Genomic DNA, 27,846 nt, shown 5'->3' on the forward strand with positions numbered 1-27,846 from the left:
GCCTGCTGGCAGATGATGGTGTAGGCCTTTAGCACTTGGCTTCACCCAACTGGGCTGAGAGGCACCGGGACTCAGATACCCTCTCAAGGGGTCAGGCTCTGAGCAAATGTTATAATGTCCTTCAGGGGTGATTATTTTGGGGCTGCTCGGGTAGGTCCCTTCCATGCAGAATGCCCGCCCTCCACCCTGGTGGTGACCTGGGGCCCTGGACCTCAGGCCAAGAGCCCTGCCCTGGGTCTGGAGTGAGGGGCTGACCAGATAGAGCTGCCCCTGTCCAGACAGATGGCCGAGGTGGAAGCGGCACAGCTGAAGGAGGAGGGGAACCGGCACTTCCAGAGCCAGGACTACAAGGCGGCGACGAAGAGCTACAGCCAGGCCCTGAAGCTGACCAAGGACAAGTCGCTGCTGGCCACGCTCTATCGGAATCGGGCAGCCTGTGGCCTGAAGATGGTCTGTGCAGAGTCTGGGGTGGGAGCTGGGCTGGGGGGTCTTGGGGCTGAGAGGCAGGGCTGGGAGATAGTCCCTTTCCTGATAGGAATTGGCCATCTCACCTGGACACCGTGGGGTGGAGAAGGGTGCCTCTAACTGCCCAACCCAATTCTCTGGAGAGAGACTTTCACCCAATTCACTATCAGCCTAACGCCAGGGGCTTTTCAGATGCAATTTCATGGCGACTTGAGAACAGCCCTCTGAGGTAGCTGTTGCTATCGTCTCCACGTTGCAGACATGAAACTCAGGGCTCAGGGGGCTTCATGAATTTGTCCTAGCTCTCCCAGGTGGTCAAAGAGCTCAGATTCAAATTCGAGTTTGCCTGATGCCAAAGCCCGTCCACTTTCCCCATGCCTGGGGCTGCCCAGCAAAACTTCCCTTCTGTCTCTGTCAGGACACTCTCTGGTGGTCTTTGTTTTGGGCCCCCATCAATTGTCTCCTTCCCCTCCCCCATTTCTCAGGAGAGCTACGTCCAAGCAGCTTCAGATGCCTCAAGAGGTGAGTCCCCCTACCCCTGACTCTGGCTCTCTCAGCATGGTCTGTACTGGGTTTTGATTTGGTTACAGTTTTTTTTCTTTTTTTTTTCCTTGAAGAAACAGTGATAGTCTAGAGTGAGTTCAGAAGTGATAGAACTAGTCAGGCATGGTTGCGCACGTCTGCTTGGGAGGCCGAGGCAAGAGGATTACGAGTTCAAAGCCAGCCTCAGCAACGGTGAGGTGCTAAGCAACTCAGGGAGACCCTGTCTCTAAATAAGATTCAAAACAGGGCTGGGGATGTGGCTCAGTGGTCGAATGCCCTGAGTTCATTCCCTGGTATCAAAAAAAGAAAAAAGAAAGAAAGAAAGAAAGAGAAGAAAACAATAAAAGATCTGGGGGTGTAGCTCAGGGGTAGAGCACCCCTGGATTCAATCTCCAGTAATACACTCACCCATACATACATTCACACACGCACAAAGGGAAAGAGGGAACCAACCGGAAACAATTGAAGGAAGCAGCAATATTTAGCCCCAGGAAGGCAACTCCCAGGTGGACAGATAGGCTGCCTTCAAATACCTAAAGGTTGTCACAAGGAACCAGTGTTGGATTTCATCTCAGTGGTTCCAGAGCCAGACTTAGGATAAAAGGACAAAGTTAAAGTGAGTACATTTTGGGTAGGAAGAGGGAAGGGTTCTCTAACAGAGCTGCCTGGCTATCTTGAGAAGGAGGGAGCTCCCAGTAGCAGGAGATATGCAACCGCCAATCAGATGAACCCCGAGGAGCCTGTTGCATCAGGACCTGAATGAGATGACTCTTAAGCTCTCTTCCAGTCTTAAGACTCTGTGGATCTTACTGTCTCCCTAACAAAAAGATGGTATGGGACAGATAGTCCACATGGGTGGATAATCTCCAAGGAAGACAGGATTCTGCAGTTAGGGCTGGGGTGGAAGAGGTGGTCCACAGCCTGGCGCCCTGAGACTCTGCCCTCTCCCCTCTCTAGCCATCGACATCAACTCCTCAGACATCAAGGCTCTGTATCGGCGATGCCAGGCACTAGAGCACCTGGGAAAGTTGGACCAGGCCTTCAAGGATGTGCAGCGCTGTGCCACCCTTGAGCCACGAAACCAGAACTTCCAGGAGACGCTGAGGAGGCTCAACACCAGCATCCAGGAGAAGGTAGCTCTTACCTCTTCCCTCAAACCTGGGGTGCGAGGGAAGCAGGACCTCAGGACAGAGCCAGCCCTACCTCCATGCTTTGAGCTGGAGACAGCAAGGGGCACCCGCAGGCTCCACAGGACTGTTGAGCAGGAGCACCTACGTGTGCGTATTGTGATGCTGTCTGAGGACACAAGACAGCCAGGGCTAGAACAAGGGTCTTCTAAACTCTAGATGGAAGCTTTAAAAAAAAAAAAAAACTATGATCACTTAGCATTTAAATGTCTAAGGGAATTGTTTATTCTAAAGTTGGGCTGATGTTTCCTTCTCTTCCAAGACTATTATGATGACCAAATGGGCTAAGGAATGGAAATAGATTGTGAGCATCAAGGGGCAAAGACTTAACTTTGTTCATCATTCTATCCCCAACTTCTAGAACAGTGCCTGGCACACAGTTGTTATTCAGTTAACTTTTGTTGGATGAATAAATGAATGTGCCAAGGGCCCAGAATAAATTTTTTAAATTTGTTCTTATTAGTTACGCAGGATAGTAAAATGTATTTTGACCTACATATATGGAGTATAGCTTCTCATTCTTCTGGTTGTACATGATGTAGAATTGGTCATGTGATCATATATGCGCATAGGATAGTAATGTCCGATTCATTCCACTATCTTTCTTTTTCCCGTTCCCCCTCCATTCCCTTCATTCCCCTTTGTCTAATTCAGAATACTTGTTCTTCCCCGCACCTCCCCACCCCGTTCCTTTATTCTGAATTAGCACCAGCATATCAGAGAAAACATTTGGCCTTTGGTTTTTGGGGATTGGCTTATTTCCAGAATAAAATTTTAATATTTACTGAGAAGAATAGATCGAAATAATGTGACCCAATTCTGCCTCCCTCATAAATACCTCCTCTCTCTTCAGCTCCGCGTTCAATTCTCCACAGACTCCAGGGTACAGAACATGTTTGAGATCCTCTTGGACCAAAACAGTGATGCTGATAAGCTGGAAAAGGTGAGTGACAGGCGGCGCCAGTCAGTCAGCAGAGGGCGCTCTCGGACCCGCGGCTCAGGCTGCTGGGTTTCTCAGGATCTCTGCACTTAAAGGCTGTTCAGGAGTAAAGGAGTGAGGGCGCTGGTCCTTGAAGAACGTGGGGGGAAATTAGCCCAAAGTCAAGCACGTTAGAAAACAGTGCCTTAAATAGAGTGAATCAGTATGGAGAGTCATGCAGCAGGGTCAGATCCTGTCTTTAAGATTCTGATATTTTATTCATCAGAGTTTTTTTTTTTTTTTTGGCATTGATTTTGATTTTCAAGAACATTGCACAACCTATTATTTACCTGGATTACTAGCTTTGGGGTGCCTCTTTAAATTTTGCATCCAAAGGTAATGCCTCACTTGCTTCACTGTAATTTCAGAACTGAGAAACAATGAGAAGTTCAAATAATATTTTATTTCATTTAGAAATATTGAAAGTCATTCTGAAACATTAAAATATGTACTGGTACGGAGGGTTGTGGCTCTGTGGTAGAGCACTTGCCTAGCACGTGGGAGGCTCTGGGTTCAATTCTCAGCACCACATATAAATAAATGAATAAAATAAAGTTTCATCAACATCTAAAAATAAAAATAAAAAAAAGTACTGATACATTTTAACCAAATGTGGTGCAGTATTTTTTTCATGTTTCCTTCTATTCCTCCTTTGGAAAAAGGAAATTGAACATTTGAGTGTTCTACATTCAAGAACTTGATAGACAGTGCCTGGGGGTGGGAGATGTTAGTTTTATAGTCAGAATATCCACGTGATATGCAAATATCTTTTTTTCCCCCCTGTATTGGAGATTGAACTCAGGGGTTCTCTACCACTGAGTTACATCTGTGGATCTTTTTATTTTATTGGAGAGGGGGTCTCTTTAAGCTGTGCAAGCTGGCCTTGAATTTGTGATCCTCTTTGGCCTCTTGAGTAACTGGGATTACACGTGTGCATCACCACCTCCAGCTTGGAGGCTTTTTTTTTAAAAAATATATGTGTGTATATATATATATTTAATTGCATATGGATACAATACCCCCATTTTTATTTATTTATTTTTGATGTGGTGCTGAGGACCAAACCCAGTGCCCCACACATGCCAGCCAAGTGCTCTGCCACTGAGCTACAATCCCAGCCCTTGGAATCTTTTTTATCTATAATTTTACTAAGTGTTTTTCTTGCTTTGGTTCCTGTTTCCTGGTTTTTGTTTGTTTGTTTGTTTGTTTAATCAGGGATTGAACCTAAGGGTTCTTAACCCCTGAACCACACTCCCAGCCCCTTTTTTTAAAAAATATTTTATTTAGATACAGGGTCTTGCTAAGTTGCTTAGAGCTTCGCTGAGATGCTGAGGCTGACTTTGAAGCCAAAATCCTCCTGCCTCTGCCTCCTGATTCACTGGGATGACAGGCATGCGTAACCATGCCCAGCTAGGTTTTTGTTTTCATTTTGTGGGTCCCCCCTCTTCTAGAGCTGGGCATCATAGCCAGGGCCTTGTGCATGCCAATATAGCTCAACCACTGAGCTATATTCCCAAAACTTATCTATAACTTTAATGGCTGCAATATATTTCATCAAGTTGGTGTTTATGCAGGTTACCTTGACTTCTTCTTCTTCTTCTTCTTTTTTTTTTAGATGTTGATGACCTTTATTTTATTCATTTACTTATATGCAGTGCTGAGAACCAAACCCAGTGCCTCACACATGCTAGGCAAGCGTTCTACCACTGAGCCACAACCTACCCTGACTTCTTTGGACTTTTATTTTTGGGTTGTGTTTCCAGGAGCAGGATTATAAGAGAATACAATGTTCTGAGACCCACTGCTGGCACCAGGCCCTGTACTTGGTCCCTGAACAAAGCTTCAGCAATCATCCCTCCCTCTTGACCCTCCCTGTCTGTTCCTTCCCTCAGGCTGCCAACAACCTCATTGTGCTGGGCAGGGAGGACGCAGGGGCTGAGAGGATCTTCCAGAACAATGGAGTGGCCCTGCTGCTGCAGCTCCTGGACACTAAGAGGCCTGAGCTGGTGCTGGCTGCAGTGCGGACTCTGTCAGGCATGTGCAGTGGCCACCGAGCGAGGGTGAGGACTCTGGGACTGGTGTGCCCAGGGCAGATGGCTGCCAGTACAGGGACATGGAGGGTGACACATGCCCAGGGCTATGACTGGCATAAAGGGAACCTGATGAAAAGTCTAGAGCATTTTCCTGTCCGCCAACCTTGGTTATATGGTCCCTGTTTCAAAAGAGTGTTTCAGGCCTTTTCTGATTGAGCTGGAAAAGGGTTTCATAAAACAAAGGTATCAGGAGTGATTCAAAGGAAGGAGCTGAAGGCAAGGGTAGGCTAGTTCAGATTTTTAATACTGTCTTTGAACCCAATGTGTATTTTACACTCACACCACATCTCAATATGTCTTGCTATGTTGCAAGGGCTCTATATCCCTGTGTGATATGGGCCTGCTGTTTTGGGGGGTGCCCTTCTTAACCTCTGGAAAGAGGTTTCCCGGGATGTGAGTCTCATGAAAGCATGGCTGCCAGTGCTCATTTCCCTAGGGCATGGAGTGGGATGGGAGTGGATCTTACCCACCCCGTCATGTGCATGGTAGCTGGGAAGGACAGATGGTGCAGCTGACTGTGGTTCTTGCTGGGGGTCTAGGCCACGGCGATTCTGCATGCAGTTGGCATAGACCGGATCTGTGGCCTCATGTCTGTGGAGAACGAGGAGATGGCTCTGGCCGTCTGCAACCTGCTGCAGGCCATCATTGACTCCCTGTCTGGGGAGGACAAGCGGGAGCATCGAGGGAAGGAAGAGGCCCTGGTTCTAGGTAGGAGATGTTTTCTTTGGTCTAAGTGATTTCAAAGGGACAGTCAGGCACCAGACTGGGCATTTCCTGTGTGTGGAGGTGGCCTGGTTATTTATTAATTTATCTATTTATCGGTACTGGGAATTGAACCAGGGCACTTCACCGCTGATCTACATCCACAGCCCTTTTCATTTTTTAATTTGAGACAGGATCTCTCTTAGTTGATTAATTAAGGCCTTGCTACATTGATGAGGCTGGCCTTGAACTTGCAATTCTCCTGCCTCAGCATCTTGAATGGCTGGGATCACAGATCTGCCTCCACGCCCTTTTTATTTTTTAAGATAAGATCTTACTAAGTTGCTTGGCCCTGGTTTTATTTTTATATGTGTTTTCTGATTATAAAAACCATGAGAGGCATAATAACAGTATTTACAGTAACCAAAAAGGTGGAAAATACACAAGTGTCCACAGGGCATGATGGTGCACACCTATAATCCCAGCAACTCGGGAGGTGGAGGCAGGAGAATTGCAAGTTTGAGACCAGCTTCAGCAATTTAGTAAGATCCCTTTCTTAAAATAAAGAATAGAAAGGGCTGGGGATTAGGCTCAGTGGTAGAGCATCCCAGGGTTCAATTTCTAGTCTCATTAAAAAAAAATCTCTATTTTGGATGACTAGGGAAGCAAAATATGACATACACATGCCATGGAATATTATTCAACCTTAACAAGGAAGTCAGTTGTGACATGCTACAACAGAGAGGAACCATGAAGGCATTATACTAATTGAAATAAGCCAGTTGCAAAAGGACAAATACCATGTGAATCCAGTTACAGGATGTACTGGAGTCAAATTCATAGAGACTGGAAGTAGAAAGTTGGTTGGAGGGACTGGGGAAGGGGCAACAAGGAGTTTAATGAATATAAAAGTTTCAGTTTTGTCAGGTGAAAAACTTTCTGTGGATGAATAATGGCGTTTGCCCAACAATGTGAATATAAAAGATGGCACTGGAGTGGGCTGGGGATATAGCTCAGTTGGTAGAATTCTTGCCTCGTATGCACAAGGCCCTGGGTTCGATCCCCAGCACCACACACACACACACACACACACACACACACACACACACAAATATGACTACTGAAGAGTACACTTAAAATAGTAAGTTTTATGTTATGTATATTTTATCCCAATTTAAAAGAGGCTTATTAGAGAAACTTGGGGAAATATAGAAATATGTAAGGATGAGAAAAAAATACCTGTTACTCATTCAGTAACCACTATTATCATCACCGTGTGTCTCTGTCCTGTTTCTATATATAAAGAATATAAAAATTCTTATAAATATCTATTTAACAAAATTGGAATTCTGCTTTGTATAGTTTCATGGTTTTATCTTCCTTTAGTATTATATTAATATCGCATACCATTTAAAATTCCTTTTTTTTTTGAATTGGGATATAAACTCAGGTAAAGCTACCACTGATCTACATTACAACCCTTTTTATTTTTATCTTATTTTTTTATATTTATTTTTTTAGTTTCAGGTGGACACAATATCTTTATTTTATTTTTATGTAGTGCTGAGAATCAAACCCAGTGCCTCTCGCATACTAGGCGAGCACGATACCACTTGAGCCACATCCCCAGTCCCCTTTTTATTTTTTAAGATAAGATCTCACTAAATTACTTGGGCCTTGCTAAGTTGCTGAGGTTGGCCTTGAACTTGGGATCCTCCTGCCTCAGCCTCTCAAGTCACTGGGATTACAGGTGTGCACCACCATGCCTGGCTTGGCATTTGCCTTTTAACATCCACAGTGGGCAGGGAAGTCCTGGCATCACAGGCTGTGGCTGGAATTCAGGCTCCCAGGACATCTGAGTATGGGAGGGGGGAGTCTAAAGTCTGTAAGGAATATAAATTTCCTTTCTAGAAAGCATTTTATTAAATCACTTTATTAACAACTACATACAGTGTCCCTGGATCTCTGCCAGTCGTTGCCAGGAAGTGAAGAACTCTCTAAGAACCCGAGCTACTTAAGGGCTGTTGTGGAAAACAATGTTCAGAGTGGCTAAGAACCCTGGGGGTGTTGATGAGGGATTTCTTTATTTTTTGGGGGGTGTGATATAGACAACATTATAGTCTCCTAGGACATTCACACATCCAGGAAGCAGTGGATTTCATATTTCCAGAGTCTTTCTAGAAGCTTCTACCATTCCTGATTTGATCTGAGACATTCTACTCCTTGCTATTGACCTCTATCCTCTTGTTCCTCAGACACTAAAAAGGACCTGAAGCAGATCACCAGTCACTTGCTTGACATGCTGGTTAGTAAGAAGGTGTCTGGCCAGGGCAGGGACCAGGCGCTGAACCTGCTCAATAAGAATGTTCCCAGGAAGGACCTCGCCATTCATGACAACTCCCGCACCATCTATGTGGTGGACAATGGTGAGGAGATGGGAGGGTCTGGGGCTCACATGGCCTTTTGGGTAGACACCAGAGCACCTGGCAGGCAGCAGAAAGTAGGAGAGGTTTTCTAGCAGATGGTGACTAAATTCATCAGATCCAGGTTCACCTCTCCCCTTAACCAGCTTCTTTAATTGCTCAGGAATCATATCTGTGGCTTTCTAACCTGCTCTCATTCTCTCATGGGTTATATGACATAGAGAGTATGCCTGGTTCTAAAAGGTTCAAGTCAACCTCTCTGGGGGTGAAATTTATCTTTCAATATTTCACTTCTCTTGTTTGATTTTCATAGATCTCAGTGAAGTGCACATGCAGTTGCTTAGACCTTACAGATCACAAGTCGCTGTAGTGCTTGAGGCTGGCCCTCTATGCTATTTTCCCCCAGTTCTGGTCTTCTCTGCATATATTTAAGTGGGACATCAGCAGTCACTTCTCTCTGCACTGGGATCTAGGGTCAACCACATGGTCTATAGGGTGGGACAAGGTGGGGAGCAATGTTTTTTATTCTGTTCTTTTGTTGAAGAGCACCAGAATGAATAGCACTCGGGTTACAATACAGTGGATTTAAAAATTCTGATACACTAATTCAAAGCTGCAGCGTTGAGCTCCATGTGTAATGCAAACTGGGGCAGAGCAAAGCTTCCCTTAGATCAAACCTGAAGTGAGCTCTTGGCCAGGGGAGGGGTGAAGACTGTCAAAGAGGTGTTTGGGGTTCTAATAGAAGAGGAATGAGGTGCTCAAGGCCCAGGCAGGATGGAAGCCAGGAGATGAGATTGGGGAGGTGATGGGAAGTGGAGCAGGTGTCTTTGGGAGCCAGGCTGGGTTGCTTCTTTGGGCCCCTTTCAGTCCTGCCAAGCACTTTTTTGTGTTTTGTTGTGACATAATAAATATATGTCATAAATAAACAGGTATAAATAAATAAACAGGCATCTGCACCTGTTTCCTAAACCAGTTGGAATCTTCAAAGTGATAAGTGTCCTCTTGTGCTAATGAGATGGCTAGTGGCTTGAGATCTGGATAGACTCAGGACAAGGAGCGCAGGTTGCCAGGGGAGCCAACTGTGTGATTAGAGGCTTGGGACTTTCTGTCCCATCCCTCAACTCCTATCCCACCTCTGACCTCTGCGAGGTGAGGGGAGAGGGCCAGAGGTGGAGTTAATCACTAATGACCAGTGACTTGATTGATCATGTCTACATCATGGAGCCCCCATATAAAAGGCTCTAACTGAAGGGTTCTGAGAGCTTCCAGCTTGGCGAAGACTTGGAGGTCCTGGGAGGGTAGTGCCCCTGGAGAGGGCTGGGGGGTGCCACACCCCTTCCCCAGACCTCCCCCTGTGTGTGTCTTCCATTTGGCTCTTCCTGATTGCAGCTTTCATAATAAAGCTGAAAATATAGTAGGCAAATTATTTTCCTGATTTCTGTGAGCTCTTCTAGTAAGTTTTAGAACTTAGGGAGGGGACTAAGTTATTTGTAGCCAGTTTGCACAGAAGTTGTGGGAAACCTGGAACAGCATCTGAAGTAGAGGCAGATCGTAGGCCTGAGCCCTCAGCCTCTGGGTCAGTGTTAACCCCAGGTAGAAAGTGTCCGAGTTGAACTGAGTTGTAGGACACCCAGCTCACATCAGATGTGAAGAACTAAGAGGAGTAATAGAGAGGACACTGAAGTTTTCCTTAAAGTGATAAAATACACAGAGCACAAAATTGCAGCTAAGTGTTTAAAATTCCTTCTTAACACTCAGAGTTTCATACTTCCCATATTTACCCTGTGTGTTCTTTCCACATCCATGTACCACCCAAGGGCTGGCCAACTCCCAGCCACCTCTAAAGCCTGACCCTGGGATCAAGCTGTCTGTTGTCTCAGAGGCAGCATAGCCTAGCGGTCAAAGGCGGGGATACTGTTTGACATCAGAGATCATGGGGAGAGCATCCTCTCTACATCTCTTGCCATGATTTTGGGTGACTGCCTTGGATTCTCTAAGTCTTGACTTTCTGCTCTGAAAGATCAGAATAATGATTCCTAACCAGGAGGTTTCAGTTAGGATAAAATCAGGCACACCTTGGCACACAGCAGATGCTCAAACTAACTTGCAAGTCTTCTTGAAGCTAATTGTCCCATCCGTGGTGTAACCACCCAGTATCATATCTTCCTTCGGTGTTGTATGTTGCTTTCCATACTGCTTTGAAGGCAGGACCTAAAGGTACACATTTAATCCTTCACTTATTCCACAACTACGTGACTATTAAACTAGTCTGATGGAGGAAGTCACTTAAGAATCTCTACCCAGGTGGGCACAGTGATGCACACCTGTATTTCCAGCAGCTTGGGAGGCTGAGACAGGGGTGTCACGAGTTCCAAGCCAGCTTCAGCAACAGTGAGGTACTAAGCAACTCAGTGAGACCCTGTCTCTAAATAAAATACAAAATAGGGCTGGGGATGTGGCTCAGTGGTTGAGTACTTTTAAGTTCAATCCCTGGTACAAAAAAAAAAAATCTCCACCCAAAGATAATAATAAGAAGAAATACAGTATTGCCTAAATATATAATGGACTTTATTGAGTGACAATTATGTCTCAGATGGGCACCTGGCTATTTCTGCTTATTATTTTCTTATTGAGTCCTCAAGCTCTATAAGGTAGGTAGTATTATGTCCATTTTCACAATTTAAGAAACTGTGGCCTAGAGAAAAGAGAAGATAAAATAGTATGTGAGGAAGACTGCGTGTCTACTCACGGAATGTTAGCACTGGTAGAGTCCTCTGAGATCAACTCATCATGATTTTGAAAAGGTGAAAATGGAGGCCCACAGAGAATGGTGGATCACTCAAGGTAGGGGCAGAGCCAGGTGGAGGACCTGGGTCTCTTGTCCCCACTCCGGTGCCCTAGGCTCTCCTATCTAAAGGCAGGGTTGGAGCGAAGCTAGAGACAGGACATTGCTTAGTCAGGGGTATGTTCCTGAGGACAGAGCCCAGCAGGAATCTCACTCTTGCCCCTGTCCCCCTGCAGGCCTGAGGAAGATTCTGAAGGTAGTGGGGCAGGTTCCAGATCTGCCCTCCTGCCTGCCCCTGACCGACAACACCCGCATGCTGGCCTCCATCCTCATTAACAAGCTCTACGATGACCTGCGATGTGATCCGGAGCGCGATCATTTCCGAAAGATCTGTGAGGAGTATATCACGTGAGTCTCCTGGGTGGGTGGTTCTGGCTCAGGATCTCTCTTGAAGTTACAATCCTAAGTTGGCCTGGGCTGCAGCCATCCAAAGGCTTGACTGGACTTCCAAGATGGCGCACTCACCTGATTGGCATGCTGGTGCTGGCTGTTGGTGGGAGGCCTCAGTTCCTCCCCATGTGGACTTCTCCACAGGCTGAAGAGTCCTCACCATGGCAGCTGCTTCCCTGAGTGATGATCCAGGGTAGAGCAGGGAGGAGGGCAGTGTCTCTCACACACCAGCCTCAGCAGCTGCACACCATCACTCGCACGTTCTAGTCATTAGGAGCAAGTGCTCAATCTGGCCTTGACCCAGATTCAGTCCCAGGTTGTTGATTCTGCAAATCTTGCCACAAAATTGATACAGGTGAATTGAAATAGGTGGAAATCATTATGTAGAGCCTATATCTAGATTATATTAATAAATATCATAATTGTGACATTATAGTATTATTATTATATATTGCATAATGATATTATATACTATATTAAAGTTTTTATAGGTATTCTACATCTGGGACAATGCCACAAGATGGGTTAAGGGAAGAGAATTACATTCCACCTTTGGAAGGGAGGGGTGTCAGTATATTTCTGGAAACGGGTTGGGGACGTGGCTCCACGGTAGGGCGGCCTACCTAGTACGCATGAGGCCTTGGGTTCAATCCTCAGCACTGAAAACAAAAAACACTGGGCATATTTTAAACCCACCTCAGTCTCCTGTGGTTGGGAGGAACACCCATGGGCTGTTAGGCGGGAGGCTGGCTCTGGGGAGACTTTAAGAATGGGTGGCTTTAGAGACAGGTCGGGCCCTCTGAAGCTGAGTGTGCTGGGTCTTCTCCCTGCTGCTCCCTCATCTCAGATGCTCTATCTGGGTCTCTGTCTGTCCTTATGTGTCCTCTCCCTCCTCCTCCTACTGCCATGTGACCTTTGAACTGTTGCAGTGATTTTCCTGGTAAACTGCTCAGATTTCTGGGACATACCTGTGGCTCAGTCGTGGGGGTGTGGTCAGGAAGCCAGGACTGAGCCAGGTGAGGCTCAGGTGGTGAAGACGCTGCCTTTACTGTGCTTCTCCTTTCTCTCTTCCCAGGGTCTGCAAACTGTTTCTGTAAATGACCAGAGAAGAACAGACATATATTTCTCTTTTTAATTATTTTTAAAAATATTATTATTACTATTATTATTTTTGTAGCACTGGAGATGAAACCCAGGGGGGGCTCTACCATTAGTCTATATTTCCAGCCTGTTTTTATTTATTTTTTTAAATTTCCATACAGCTAAGTCCCTGAGGCTGGTCTTGAACTTCCGTCCTCAGCCTCCCAAGTAGCTGGGATTATAGGCACTCACCTCCATGCCTGGCTTATCTATTTTTTTTTTTAATTTATTCTTTAATTATAGGTGGACACAATATTTTTATTTTAATTTTATGTGGTGCCTCACGCTTGCTAGGTGAGCACTCTATATCTCTGAGCCACAACCCCAGCCCTATCTATTAAAAAAAAAAAACCTTTAAAATACAAAAATGCTTCTCTACCCCATGGATCTGCCAGCCCCTGATCTCTCCTACGGCTTCTGCTGAACCCTGACTTTGGTTCTCTTAGAGCTCCTCACGGTGACCTTGGCTTTTCCTACAGAGCTTCAGCTTTTCCCGCTCACTCCAGAGCCTCCCATGAGATCCCAAGTTGAGTTCCACCCCCTCACTTGACAGAGGAAGGGGCTGAGATGTGATGCCAAGCCATCCAGTGCACGGGCACCTTGCTAGGTCCTCTGGCCCCTGTGGCCATGGGTGCCATCTGTCCCTCCAGATGCTGTGCTGTGCTGTGGACTCTGGGCTGGAGGCCCAGTCCCTCACGCCAACTTAAAATAGCTTTGCTGGTTGTCCAAACTCCAGAGTCTTCCCTGGCTGAGGCTTTGTGGTGATTGCATTGCAGCCTGATGCCTCCGTCTACCCAGTGCAGCTTCCTTAGTATGACTTCTACTATCCTCAGTTTACCGATCAAGAATCGGAAGCTCGAGAGGTTCAGCGAATTGCCCAATGTCACACAGCACACGAGTGGTAGAATCAGGATGCAAATCCAAATCTTTCTGCCTCCACATCTCACTCTTTCTATCCTCTTGGACCTGTTATCTTGATAATTCTCACTCTCTGTTTTAGGGGCAAGTTTGACCCTCAGGACATGGACAAGAATGTGAATGCCATTCAGACAGTGTCTGGGATCCTGCAGGGGCCCTTTGACCTGGGCAATCAGCTACTGGGAATGAAAGGCGTCATGGAGATGATGGTGGCGCTGTGTGGCTCAGAGCGCGAGGCTGACCAGCTGGTGGCCGTGGAGGCCCTCATCCACGCCTCCACCAAGCTCAGCCGTGCCACCTTCATCATCACCAATGGTGTGTCATTGCTCAAAAGCATCTACAAGACCACCAAGAATGAGAAGATCAAGATCCGCACACTGGTGGTGAGTAGGCTGGGCACCACCTGCCCAAGACCAGCCACCGTGCTGAGCATCGAGCACCCCAGGAGGAACGAGGGGGTCTCTCCATTCTAGAGGAGAATGAAGAGCACCCCTATGGGCACCTGCAGAGCAAAGTGACATGGGGACAGAGATTCAGAATGGCGGGCCCTGCATTTAACCCTGGCCATGTTTTCCTTATGAGTTTTGTCCAGAAATCATTTTCAGAATGAACGCTAAAAAGCCAGTTTCCTCAACCAGCGTGTGTGTGGCAGTTAAGCCTGTTTCCTTTCTTCCATTTTCATTTTACTGAAATTACTTCCATGGGTCTCTTCTTTATCTTGTGAACAATTACACAAAAAATTGGAGTAATTTCTTACTCACATCAATTTTTTTTTAAACTGATCTTTGCCTCTGATGTAGTGACTTTCTTTATATGGAAGATTTTTTTTCCTACAAGAGTTTAATTTTCCCTGGGTTACATTTTGCACATTTGAATTGGTCCCTCATATGACATGACTTTCCTGCAGTTTTTTGTGCCCTAACTAGGCTGCCCACTGCAGTTGCACATGGTTACCATCCTCTCATGTGGATTTTTCAAACTACCTGTGAGGTTTTCTGGCCACAGGGACTTATTAGAGCAAGGCCTGTCCCCAAACCATGTCCCTGATCCCGCATGTGTCTGCCCCTCCACAGGGCCTCTGCAAGCTCGGCTCTGCAGGGGGCACAGACTATGGTCTCAGGCAGTTTGCTGAAGGGTCCACAGAGAAGCTGGCCAAGCAGTGTCGCAAGTAAGAGGGTCATTTCCAGCCCCTCCTCATGGGCTTCTGTGTAGGGCCCTCTGGGCTGCACTCCGGTGGGTGGTGAAAGGCTCCTCACCTGCTCTCCATCACCCTGAGGTCGCTTCACTCTTTACTGGAGCCCTGTCACCTTCCCCAGCAGCTCTCCCTCCCCACTTCCAGGTGGCTGTGCAATGCAGCCATAGACACCCGCACCCGGCGCTGGGCGGTGGAGGGCCTGGCCTACCTCACCCTGGATGCTGATGTGAAGGACGACTTTGTCCAGGACATCCCGGCTCTGCAGGCCATGTTTGAGCTGGCGAAGGCAAGTGTGGCCCTGACTTCCAACGTCGGGGAAGGTCTACCGGATTCAGGGCCTTCCAGCCCTCCTGTAAATCTGGTGGGCCATTTCCCTCTTTCTGTCCCTCATCTTACCTGGCTGAAAGTGAATCCACGTGCCTTCCAGGCAGAGGGAGTATTAACAGGAAGATGGCATATTTGCCCATGGCCATGAGTGAGGAGGTCCCGAGGGACTTGGGGCAGTGCTTCACTCCCTCTGGAAGTGCGGGAAGGATTTCCAGTAGAGCCAGAGCAGAGCTCCAGCTCCCACCCAAGTGCCCACTCCAGGTAGTGGGATGTGAGTGCGCTGGGCTTTTGAAAGGCACCAAGCAAGGTGCTGGGTGAGAAGCCACTGGCCTACTGTTGTGGTGCTGCTGGGGGTTCAGGAGGCATTTCTGCCACCCTCTAAGAGCAGAGCCGGTTCCCCTCCTGTGCCACCTGTACTTCTCCAAGCCGAGCCCCACCAGCCACACTCCTTCCAAGCCAATTTGCTCACCATGTCAGGGAGCTGTCTTGGAAGCAGAGTCCGGTTCCAAAGTTCCTTTCTGCCTTCCCCCCTAACCCGGTGTCTGCAGACCAGTGACAAGACCATTCTGTACTCAGTGGCCACCACACTGGTGAACTGCACCAACAGCTATGATGTCAAGGAGGTCATCCCCGAGCTGGTGCAGCTGGCCAAGTTCTCCAAGCAGCACGTGCCTGAGGAGCACCCCAAGGTGGGTACAGGATGCCCCTGGAGGAGGGACTGTGCCCCCAGACCTCCCAAACAGGTGGAATGGGAAAACCTGGGGTGCAGGCAGCTGTGTGGAATGTGTTTGGGAGGATTTGGGATAAAATACTGATCAATTGAGGATGATAATGGTAAGTTTCTCCACCAGATGGCCCTCATGCTTTTCCTTTGTTTTCTGTCTTGGGAGAAAAAACAAGTTTTAGAGTTTAATTTGACACAGAGCCTGGATGAACATGGTTTTCATATGTGGAATCTAGAGAGGACTAAAAGGGGGAAAGTAGGTGGGACCTCATGAAAATAGGAGAGAGACAAGTAAGGAGAGGAAGGGGGCCCCGAGGAAGGAGGAGGGGAGGGCAAGGGAAGGTCCTGGGGATTGATTTTATGTTGTTGATTTCATAGATATGAGACAGCTTTATATCATACTTCCAAGACTTATAAAGATTTGATTTTCTGGGATATCTGGATTTGGGGATGGGTGTTTATGAATAATGAGAGGAGGGATGGGGTCAGCATGAGCCTAGGTGTCACAAATCTCCTTGGGAGCCTAATACAAGAATATGATTTACATGTTATTTGCATATAAATACATACAGAAATATTCCCAGCCAATAAAATAATTTAGATTTTTTAAATGATCATGGTGATAATCCTAGGTTGCAAGACTGTTGTAGGAAGATAGCAGGAAACAGTTTTATTTGGCTGCAGCCAGGTTCAGAGGGCACAGCTTTTGCTGTAATCAATTAATTCCCTGAACCCCGAGTTCAGGTAGTTTTAGGATTTTATAACCAGAATGTAGGTGAACGGGCTCAGAAATTCACAGACTGCATAAGTTCACATAAAAGCAGCTTTTTCTTTCACTGTTCTGGGCAAGTTAACCCTTCAAGGACAACACCTGAGAAGGGGAGAACTTCTTGTCCCCTTTCTTTCCTCCCCCTGCCAGCTGTTACCATGGAGCCCAATTGGTAACTTCTCTTATTTCAAAAACGTAGACATCTCTGTGAACTCAGCTCAAGGCCAGAGGCCTTGTTAAAGAATTTGTCTTTTTTTTTTTTTTAAATCACAACTTTTGCAAACACACTTCTACAAACTACTACACTGGATACATATTTATGAAAAACAAGTAAAAGGGCATTCAGAACCTGGAGTGCTGATTTCTTCCTGGCCAGTGGCCAAGTATAATACAGCAACAGGAAAATAGGAAGTTTAACTACATTGAACTTTTTTTTTGTAGAGACTCCTTTGCTTATAGTCTCAAAATCAATTATGGTGAAGATTTCTGGAGAAGCTTCGGTAAGATTCTTTTTTTGTGGAGGAGGAGGTGCCACTACAAAACCAACAAAAGTGTGCAATAGAGAAAATAACCACTGCTCATAATGTGTCCCTATGACCACCGTTGGCATTTTAGTATGTTGTGCTACCCACCAGATAAAACTGTGGTTTTTCTGTGCATCTTTTTTCTTTTTTTTTTTAAATTAAACTCTATTTAAATTTTTATTGGCACGATATACATATACATAATAGTGGGATTTTTTTTCTTCCTATAGTTATAATCAGAATGTAGTTATCATTTTGTCTGATTTTGGAAAGATAATTTGTTGGGGGGAAAGGAACACTCACACTGTGTGTGATTGTAAATGAGTACAATCACTGTGGAGATCAGTATGATGTTCCTTAAAAATCTAGGAATGGGACTACCATATGACCCAGTGAAACCATATTCTTGGGATACATGCATACCCAGGTTTATAGCAACATGATTCACAGTAGCCAAGTTATGGACCCAGCCTAGGTGTCTGTCAACAGATGAATGGATAAAGAAAATGTATATACATGCAAAGGAGTATCTTCAGCCATAAAGAAGAACAAAATCATGTCAATTACAGGAAAATGGATGGAACTTGAGAGCACTATGTTAATCAAAATAAGTCAAACTTATTTTGTCAAAGGTCATATGTTTTCTTTCATTTGTGGAAAGTAGAGAGAGAAAAAAAAGGAGGAAAAGGGGGGGATCTCATGAAAATAGAAGGGAGACTAGTAAGAGGAAGAAGGGGACCAGGAGGAAGAAGGAAGGGAGGGAAAAGGAAGGTTCTAGGGAACTAAATTGACCACATTATGCCATGCGCATGTATGAATGTGTCACAGTGAATCCCACTGTTCTGTATAATTGTAACACACCAAGAAAAATTAAAGCATATGGTGTGATGTGGGTTGGTTACATGACAATATTATGCCATTCTATATAAGAGACTTGAGAATAAGATACTTTGTGTATTTTGCACATGGCCTCCCATTCTCTGAACTGTTTTTAAAAGTTGCAGGTGCACTTCACCCAGGCAAGGGTGCACAGCGTGTTCTGCTGCTGTGAAGGTCCCCTGTGCCTAGAGGTGTCACATGATGTTCATCTCTTCCCCGCCAATCCCCATTCCAAGGACCAACCTGGGGTTGACTTTGGGTTTCCAGCAAAGCCCACTCCATGGCTGTCAGCTTCACCTGCTGTCCCCATTTACTCCTGTCTATATCCCCCTCCCCGTCCCCCAATGGAAAGCCAACCTTTTGCAAGAAAGTCACTGTATGTGTCATCTAGTGCTTGGGATCATCCCCTTTTCACTTCACTCCTCTGAGAAAGAGTTGAGTCTTTGACGTTGATTTTCTTACAGCATCAGCTCGGCAGGCTCTGTGCTGGGAGTAGGTTGGGCAAAGCAGAGAAGAACTTCTTACCTGATGGTCGTTGTTTCGGCAAAGGGAACCTAGAGAAGTGCGTTACTTCCTTTTGCTTCTCTAACACCTCGCTGCAAACACAGTGGCCTGAAAACCACATTTGTTATCTTACAGCTCTGGAGGCCGGAAGTCAGAGCATCTGTCCCCCTGGGCTGACGTCCAGGGGTCTGCAGGGTTGGCTCCTTCTGGAGTCTCTAGGGGAGAATCTTATTCCTTGACTTTTTCAACTTCTAGAGGCCACCTACATTCTTTGGTTGGGACCTTGAATCATTTTAACCTTTCTGTTTTCACACCTCCTAGTATTAACCCTGAGCTTACTGTGCTGTGGTTGCATCATGATTATTTGGGGCCTACCTACATTATATAGGATTATCTCCCCTTCCCCAGTTCACTTGATCATCTTGGCAAAGTCCCTTTTGTCATGTGAGGTTACACATTCTCAGGTTCTAGGGATTGGGCTGTGGTCATCTGGGAGGGCCATTAGTGAGCCTACCCTAAGAAGTCAGAAACGTACCATCTGAAGTTCCAGTACAGATCTGCCTGGTGCCCAGGCCCCTTCTCCATTGCCAACTCTCCCATCCCCCAGGACAAGAAGGACTTTGTGGACATGCGGGTGAAGAGGCTCCTGAAGGCAGGTGTCATCTCCGCTCTCTCCTGCATGGTGAGAGCAGACAGTGCCATCCTCACTGACCAGACCAAGGAGCTGCTGGCCAGGTGCCACTGCAGGGGGCCAGGGGCTGGGCCCGAGGGGACTGGAGGGCAGGAGGCTGGACAGGGAGATGGAAATGGTGGGGGCCTACATGAGGGACTGAGTGAGCCATTGGGTGTCCTAGAGACTGAAGGGGACCAACAATGAAAAGTGACATGATGGGGCAGATGTGACAGGTGGAAGCTTGTGTCAGAAGGTGTTCATTCTGGTTGCCTTGTTCCCAGAGATCAAAGGCACAAAGTGCAGCCTACTGGGCATGATCAGGTCCAGTGCAACAGGTGCCCTGTGGGGAGACACAGCGGGTGGGGACATGAACAGTGGCACCCAAGCAGCCAGACTGGAGGGCCAGGGCTCGGCAGCCAGGAAGGCCTGGTGGAGGTGACAGCTGAGCCCTGATGGAAGAAAAGGAGCCACTCTAATGTGGAGGAGGGAAAGGCTTCAGGCCTGGAAACAGCATCTGCAGAGACACCAAGGACAGAGGAGATTTCTCTAGAGCATAGAGGCCCAGGAGGGAATCTTGCTCACAGGGAATTAGGAGACCATGGAGGTGGAGTTTCTCTTGGGTGGCAAGGGGCAGGGCACCAAGGAGCCCCTGGCAGTGCCCATAAGCAGGAGTGGGGTGGCTCTTTGCAGCCTTGCTTGGCCTCACTTTCTTCTGTGCCACTTAACATCATCACAGCATCTTCCCAAGGTGGCTCATCGTGCATTGTGGAGCAGGAGCACACGGGGTGCACTCTCCGGGCTTTCCCTGTTCACCCTGGGGCTTCCTGGGCTCTGGCTGCTGGTCTGCGATGGGAGAGGCTGCTGGCAGTTCAAATGCTCTCCTTTATCCTTGGCCCTGCAGGGTGTTCCTGGCGCTGTGTGACAACCCAAAGGACCGAGGCACCATTGTGGCTCAAGGTGGTGGCAAGGTAATGGGTCAGGATAAAGTCTTTGCTTTCCTAGAAGGTGATCTGCTTCACAGGAGCACACAAACTGTGCATGTGTTTGTGTGTGTGTGTTCGTGTGTACTTGTGTGGGTGTGCTCATGTACCCCTAACCTGGCCCAAGAATCCTGTATCCCTAACCCAACCCAACCCAACCTCCTTGAATACGGCAACTCAGTTATTTGCACTGTCTGGGCTCATGGCCCCTAACCAATATCTGCTTGATTGGCTGGTGCCATGGATGTACTCGGGAATGTCTTTATCTTCCTTGCTATTGGAAGGAAGCCTGGTACAAAGATGGAGACTGTGGACTTTCCTGTAGACTAGAGTTGAGTCTTGCTGTGTAACCTGGGGCAGATACTTACTCTCACTGAGCCACAATTTCTTCCTCTGTAAAATGGAGGCAGGACCCACACACTCACATTTCAGAATGTCACCAGGATTACATAAAATACATGCAAAGCTCACAGTTGGTGCTCAATAAGTGTCTGCTGTTATGATTAGGTGTGGCTTAGACAGAAAGTAAGGAATCCATTTATTATTTCTCCAAAAATTGAAGGAACCTGTGGATGGGTGGGCAGAAGTGGGGTTGAAGACCTTGATGATTGGGACCCAGGGGAATGAATCTATGGCTGAGTAGTTGTTTTCCATGATGCTCAAGGGCTGATTATGTCGCAGAGTCTCCGTGAACCTCTGATGGTTCACTGAGAGACAGACAGACTGCAGCTGGGGTGGAAAGATGGGAGAGGGCTCTGGATCTGTGGCCTAGGTGACTGTGCCCTTTCTTGCAGGCCCTGATCCCGCTGGCTTTGGAGGGCACGGATGTGGGCAAGGTGAAGGCGGCCCATGCTCTGGCCAAGATCGCGGCTGTCTCTAAACCGGACATCGCCTTCCCTGGCGAGCGGGTGGGTATTTGGGATGAGTGGGGTGGGGCAGAGGGAGGAGTCTCCCCTGCTCTCATCACCCCAGCCTGGGAGAGAGACCTGGTGCTGTCTCAGGGCTGGTGATGATTCACCTGGATGCCTGGCCTGGCTGTGCCTGTGACAAACAGGACTGTCCCCTCAGAAATGTTGCAAAGTAAAGGCAACATTCCTGCCTCTGAGGATCATTGTGCAGATGAGGTCCGACAATACAGGAAAGTGCTTTGGAAATTAAAGGCTGGCCACCTACAAATGCAGAGAATGGAGGGAGATGTGGCCCTCGCCCCACCTGATCCGCGACCACTCCCCACAGGTCTATGAGGTGGTGCGGCCCCTTGTGCGTCTCCTGGACACGCAGAGGGATGGGCTGCAGAACTACGAGGCTCTTCTGGGCCTCACAAACCTGTCTGGGCGGAGTGACAAACTCCGGTGAGTGGGGTGAGGTGGAAAGGGCAGGGGTGGGGAGAGGTGCCCCAAAAATTTGGGTTGGAATTTCACAGGTCATGTGCTCAAGCTGCTGTGATCAGAGGACAGCATCAGAGGCACTGGGTAGAAACCACAGCGGGAGGGGTTTGAGTGGGAGGAAGGAAAGACCACACAGAGACTGTGCGAAGCCCAAGGACTAGCAAAAGGGATCTCCAGTGGGGTGGCGTGTTCCTCCCAGGGCGCCGCCGTGCCCAGGATGCTAGGCCATTGAGTTTATACCCACTGGTGCCTCTCCTGGAGCCAGGAGCAGCAGGTTCCATGCCACCCAGCTGGCTGATGGTGTGGGAGGGACACCATTAGGATGGAGGAATGGCCCCGGCGTGGCCAAATCCCCACATGCTCACTACCAAGCACTCAGGGCCTCTCTTCCTTCACCCTCTCGCCCCAGACAGAAGATCTTCAAGGAGAGGGCCTTGCCGGACATCGAGAACTACATGTTTGAGAATCATGACCAGCTGCGGCAGGCGGCCACAGAGTGCATGTGCAACATGGTGGTCAACAAGGAAGTGAGGACTGGGCTCGGGGCGGTGGGGGGAGACCCAGGCGGGGAGGGTCCAGCCAGCAGTCAGGCCTGGTGTGAGATCAGGGGCTCCTAGGATGAGACTAAACTAGCGTTTTGACCAGAGAACCCAGGAATATCTAAATCTTTCCTACATTACAGCCCCTCTCCCTGTAGACACCCTGAGAAAAACATATTCACAACATCCTGTTATTCCAGGCTGGGTTTTTCACTCCAAAGCTTGTGTGGGATGAGGTGCAAGGTACCATTTTCCCAATCTTCTTAGGCCTGAATATCATCATAGCAAAGCAGGATATGAAACCAGGGCCTATTAGCCATCCAGAGAGGACAGACATGGGACTTCATTGTGTAGCAAACCTGGAAGGCCCAGTCCTTGGGAGAATCATTCCAAGCTTTCCCAAGGGGAAATGAAGCAGGTTCCTTGGGCATCAGCCCCTCCAGCAGTCCTGCCTGCCTCTTTTGCTGGTGCCAAGTTGAATGCAGAGGTGGTGCAGCCTGCTGGGTGTGGGGGGGATCCCTTATTCTCTTTGACCTTTTAATTGGAGGAATTTCACCCAACCAATCAGGGAAGGCTTCCAGGGGGAGGCGGCATGGGCAAGCTGATGGAAGAAGGAGGAAAACTCCCAGGAATCCTGGGTCAGAGAACTTAGATGCAAGCCCCCTTCCTGCTTCCCCTGCCTCACCCCAGGAGGCACAGGTGGGGGGCATTTGTCTCTGAACCCTGCAGCTGCCTCCCACAGGTTCAGGAGAGGTTCCTGGCAGATGGGAATGACCGGCTGAAGCTGGTGGTCCTGCTCTGTGGGGAGGATGATGACAAGGTACAGAATGCGGCCGCTGGAGCCCTGGCCATGCTGACAGCAGCGCACAAGAAACTGTGCATCAAGATGACCCAAGTGGTAAGTGTGGGTCCTGGGACAGGAAGAGGCTGGGCGTGCGCCAGAGAATCTCCCACGCTGTCCCAGATAATCCTCTGGGGAGGCCATTCCACAGGGCAATCCCTACCAGTCCCCATTTCTATTCCTCCTGCCTTATATATCCTTTGGCTTCTTCTGGTCATTGTGTGGACCTCCTGAATATGCTGGCTTAAATCCCCTGTGTAGTTTCATCCATTATCTTCCATGGTACATACAAGTCATTACTTAAGGACACAACAATACAGCTGGGCACCATGGTGCACACCTATAATTCCAGTGACCCAGGAGGCCTCAGCCTCCTGCCTCAGCAGGATGATCACAAGTTCAAGGTCAGCACTGGCAACTTTGTAAGACCCTGTCTCCAAATTAATAAAAATAAATGGACTGGCGGTATAGCTCAGCGTAGAGCACTCGCCCAGCATGCTTAAGGCCCTGGGTTAGATCCCCAGAACTGAAAAAAAAAATAACAATAATACCAGCAATGCTCACTGCTGCTGGGCTCCTGAGCTCCCCAGAGAAGCATGGGAGTGGTTGGGCTGCTGCAGGGAGCTTATGGTTTGGTGAAAAGGCTGCAGGTTCCCTAAAGTGGCTATGATGAGCAGCTCCTAAGATGGGACTGGGGCCACCACAGCAGGTGTGATGGGACTGATGTGGACACAAAGATGGGTGCAAAATGCAGCTCTCCTTGTTTGACCAAACTGAGCCTGTGCACTCATGCCCGCTGGTGGTGAAAAACGTGAACGTCTCATGTCATGTGTACTCACGTCTGGGTGAGGCAGGCGTTTCAAATAGATGATTTAAGGTATGTGTGTATGTGTGTGCGTGCATGGGTGCAGGTGTGTGTGTGTGTCTGTGTGTTTCTCTATGTTCTAAAGGGCTTAAGCTCTGGTGGCACCAGAGGTTCTCTGCTGGAGGTAGCTCATTGGCATGGTCTTTGGGTTTCAGTCTCTTTCCCTACAGCAAACCTCTCAAAACTGTAATGTGTGTCAAAATCACCTGGAGAGCTTGTGAAAACAGTTTCCCCAGGTGTTCTGATTCAGTCGATTGGGGTTGGGAAGCTTCTGGTCTGTGGACCACACTTCAAAGCCATTGCATTAGAGAAGCTTCTGCTGGAACACCTGTGGAATACCCATGGATGCTGTCTGTCTCCTGGCACTTACTGTATGCCAGGTGTCACTCTGAGCCTTTACATAGATGCATCATTTATTCCTCCCAACAACTCTGTAATGTGAGTATTATTATTACCTTTAATTTCTGGACGAGGAAACTGAGGTACAGAACGTAACGAGCCCAAGAGCACAGTTAGTTAGGAAGGACTGGAGTCCTTCGGGATTGCCAGCCTACCCCTGGCACTTCTTCATTCTTCCCGAGGGGATCAGTATTCTTGGCCATCTTCTTGTCCCATCATGGACATGCTGGGGGACTCATGAGACTTCCCAGGCCCATCTTTGTTACAACTCTGGGGCCTATTGAATGCTGGGCATCTCTATGGTCTCACAGCAGCTGGGCTGTGCCCAGGGAAGCCAGGCTGCAGATCCTCCTGCCTGGGATTCTGATTGAATTTCTGTCATCCTTTCCTTTGATCCCCCAGCAACATCCCAGAGGGACCCATAAGCAGATGTTCATCAGCATAGAAACTGTCCTTGAACCTTCCACAGTTAGATGGTTTTCATTTTCTTTCCTGGGGCAGAAGACCTAGTGTAGTGTGTCAAAAAGTGTGCTTAGAAGCTTGAAAGGCAGGTACTTGTCTTTTCCTCTCTCTGCCTCCATCTCCCTATCTGAGAGCAGCACATGCAGGAAGCGATCCCTGCAGACGAAGGGTGGATGAAGGCATGAGGGAGCCCAGATGAAAACCTCTGGATTGGTGTCAGGTCACCAGGGCTTGTTGAGCCCCTGTGCTAAGCTCTTTCCATGAATCATCTCATTACTCAGCGTGATGTTAGAGGAAGGTGGAGCAGAAGACAGGGGAGGCTCCTGAAGCTTAGAGAAGATGAATAGCCTAACCGAGGCCATGTGGATGGTATAAATGCTGAGCTAGGACCAGAACACCAATTCTCTGACTGCAGAACCCATGCCAATGTGATGCCTATTCTGCTCTGCTGCCTGGGGTGTGTCTATTGAAGGCTAAAGGAATCAGTCTCCTGGTTCTACTCTACACTTTATCACTGTCTCCTAGGGTGATCAGAGTGGTCTAGAGTCCTGCTCCCCCATGCACAGTAATTGGACATCTTCATTATTGTGGATGGTGGATTGAGGAAGAATGGAGGAGAGGATTCACTCCAGACTCTGGTGTTGATTCTAGGCAAAGCCATGCCTCCCTGCATGGAGCTGTAGTGTGAAAGGCACTTGGCTTGGCAGAAGAAGGCATTGCCCATGAACACAGATTGAGAAATCTTATTTCTTTACTTTCTTTCTTTCTTTCTTTCTTTTTTTTTTTTTTTTTTTTTTTTTTTGTGGTGCTGGGAATTGAACCCAGGGCCTTGTGCTTGGAAGGCAAGCCCTTTACCAATGGAGCTATATCCCCAGCCCAAGAATTCTCATTTCTGACCACTCCACATCCCCATTCTGCTCAGACATGCAGTGGGCCTATCTCTTTACTCTCAAGTTGCTTAAGATGTGAATACATGGAGGATGTTAATCCTCTGTATTTCCAGATGTGTGGCCATAGCTAAGTTACTTGGCTGTAAGTGTGGCCAATGCTTTCTACTTATCTTGTCCCCAAATCTCCTCTCTCTGTCTCCCTCCTGATTCCTCGACTCCTTCCTTCCCTTTTCGGCCCTCTCCAGACATCCCAGTGGTTGGAGATCCTGCAGCGGCTTTGCCTGCATGACCAGCTGTCAGTCCAACACCGGGGCCTGGTCATTGCCTATAACCTGCTGGCAGCCGATGCTGAGCTGGCCAAGAAGCTGGTGGAGAGCGAGCTGCTGGAGATCCTGACCGTGGTGGGCAAACAGGAGCCGGACGAGAAGAAAGCGGCTGTGGTTCAGACGGCCCGGGAGTGTCTCATCAAGTGCATGGATTATGGCTTCATTAAGCCAGTGTCATAGACAAGGGCCTCCAGGGGCACTGAGGCTGGTTCTGTATTGTGTCAAGTCCTGAGCTGGGTACTCCCAGAATGTCAGTTCATCTGGGGATCGTAGCAGTGACAATTAATTTTCAACATAAAGGAAAATGTTTGTTTCCTGAGTTGTTCCCACTTGTCCTAAGAAAGTTTGGGTGTTTCTGGCTCTCTTGCTCCCTGCCTCCTTACGTGTGTCATGATCTAGAAGTTCCTGGAATAATCTCCATCTGTAATTAGAAGACAGATTGGATTTTTTTTTTTCTGCACCCATTCTGAAGGTCAGGATAATGGGCTGAAGTTCTTTCTATTTTGGAAAATGAATTGTGCGGTAGGTAGGAACTAACAGACGTGTGACTATGAGGATTAATGCTGTTGTATTTGGATTCTGGCTTGTGCTGGTTTTTATACACTCTCCCCACACTGTTGGATCAGGCTGTCCAGAAGTGCTTTTTCACCTGCAGTGCCCTGTCCCAGCCCTGTGCCCCTTCCCTTCACCCCCCGTTGATGGAAGTGTAGTTTATGTCGGGCACAGGGGCATCATCCTTGAGATTTGCTTGGCAAAGTCTTCCAAGCAAGATAGACACAGTGAATATAAATAAAACTCAAAGTACTTTAAGCCAAAATTAAATTTATCTTGGCCGCCCAGGGAAAGGCCTGACATGGTTGTTAGATCCAGTGGTTCAACGTTGTCACCAATATTATTCTCTGGGGGGGGGGTCTTTTTCTCCCTCTCATCTCCCCACCCCATATCTTGTCTTGAATCCTCTGGGGTTTGACCTCATTCTCTGAGAGGCTCTCTCCGTGCGGGAGGAATAATAAGTCTCCAGCAGCTCCAGACTTACATAGTTGTTATGGTTTATTACAGTAGAGAAGAAAAGGACCATTTTCAGTAACCCAGCAAAATTCCCAGCAATGAGTAGGATGTCCAGCTTGGGTTGTATTTCCGTCCGTGAGCCAATCCTATCCAGAGGTGACTGCTCATTGCCAGGCTCAGGTCATATCAGTGAGTCTGGGATGAGAAGGAGCTTCATTCCTGTCCAATTGACATGGATGGATCAGGGTTCCTAAAGAATGGGAAGAGACGTGTCACCACAGAAGAATGCTATGATCAAAGAACGTGCTCTGGATGTCAGGCCTAGCCACAGAAGAATGACACAAGCAGGGTGCTTGTAGATGTGACTTTCTCTATGAATATTGCCTTCCCAGCATGGCTGAGACCTCTGTGATGGAGTGCTGTCTTCCAGTATGTCCCAGTTCCATCCACATTTATTGAAAGGTCAATGTTTCTGATAATCAGCATTGGGTAGAAGGTAGGGCTTTGAGATTTATGGCTCTTGATGAAAATTAAAATTATTTTGGTACAATAAATATAATTGTAAACATCTTTGGAAAATCACCTGAAAAAGATACAGACAGATTGCTGGAAAGTTGCACCATTAGGATTGGGTCAAATTTTAACATAATTTCACCTCCTAGAGAACAGGTGCAAACATCAGGAGAACTGAGACCTTCAGATCTTCTCTGTACTGACAACCCTCACGTACACCTTCCCAGCGCTTACGTGAGCTTGCACAGCAGAAACCATTCTCGTCATGTCCTTCTTATTCTGACAGAGAATGGCAGTCATTGAGGTGTGCTCCTTTTGAAAATATATACAACATTTTTTAGTAATAAATGTTGTG

The 27,846-nt window shown here is 47.6% G+C and overlaps 1 protein-coding gene and 1 long non-coding RNA gene across 5 annotated transcripts; one reads left to right on the forward strand and one right to left on the reverse strand.

Annotated features, from left to right (window-relative positions):
• Window positions 1-282: 282 nt before the first annotated feature.
• LOC139703720 (protein unc-45 homolog B) lies at window positions 283-27,654 on the forward strand. 3 transcript variants are annotated; one of them, XM_071607168.1, is made up of 19 exons: window positions 283-450; window positions 951-987; window positions 1,966-2,141; window positions 3,049-3,138; window positions 5,067-5,234; window positions 5,807-5,975; window positions 8,225-8,395; window positions 11,414-11,585; window positions 13,768-14,068; window positions 14,759-14,853; window positions 15,025-15,172; window positions 15,756-15,896; window positions 19,215-19,342; window positions 20,182-20,248; window positions 21,055-21,168; window positions 21,497-21,612; window positions 22,058-22,175; window positions 22,930-23,085; window positions 25,890-27,654. In XM_071607168.1, exons 1-19 carry the CDS (start codon window positions 283-285, stop codon window positions 26,148-26,150), a joined length of 2,796 nt encoding a protein of 931 aa, XP_071463269.1. In that variant the 3' UTR covers window positions 26,151-27,654. The 3 variants fall into 3 exon arrangements, with proteins under 3 accessions (XP_071463269.1, XP_071463270.1, XP_071463271.1); XM_071607169.1 differs by having other exon boundaries at window positions 15,025-15,166; XM_071607170.1 differs by lacking the exons at window positions 14,759-14,853; window positions 15,025-15,172.
• On the reverse strand, window positions 10,904-18,853 carry LOC139703722 (uncharacterized). Of its 2 annotated transcripts, none has more exons than XR_011705827.1 (3): window positions 18,629-18,853; window positions 12,596-12,718; window positions 10,904-11,961 (listed from the first exon to the last, which is right to left on the reverse strand). It is a non-coding gene; the product is annotated as an uncharacterized lncRNA (long non-coding RNA). The 2 variants fall into 2 exon arrangements; XR_011705828.1 differs by lacking the exon at window positions 18,629-18,853 and adding an exon at window positions 18,461-18,610.
• Window positions 27,655-27,846: the final 192 nt, after the last annotated feature.

The sequence above is a fragment of the Marmota flaviventris genome (genome assembly GCF_047511675.1).
Source record: "Marmota flaviventris isolate mMarFla1 chromosome 17 unlocalized genomic scaffold, mMarFla1.hap1 SUPER_17_unloc_1, whole genome shotgun sequence".
Taxonomy (NCBI): Eukaryota; Metazoa; Chordata; class Mammalia; order Rodentia; family Sciuridae; genus Marmota; species Marmota flaviventris.

What these genes read in the sequence shown, in the direction of transcription:
- LOC139703720 (XM_071607168.1), top strand. Translation starts at nt 283, where the DNA reads ATGGCCGAGGTGGAAGCGGCACAGCTGAAGGAGGAGGGGAACCGGCAC. An exon ending in GGAAGAGGCCCTGGTTCTAG is followed by an intron (nt 5,976 to 8,224) that starts GTAGGAGATGTT and finishes CTTGTTCCTCAG; the next exon opens with ACACTAAAAAGGACCTGAAG. An exon ending in GGGCGGAGTGACAAACTCCG is followed by an intron (nt 21,613 to 22,057) that starts GTGAGTGGGGTG and finishes CTCTCGCCCCAG; the next exon opens with ACAGAAGATCTTCAAGGAGA.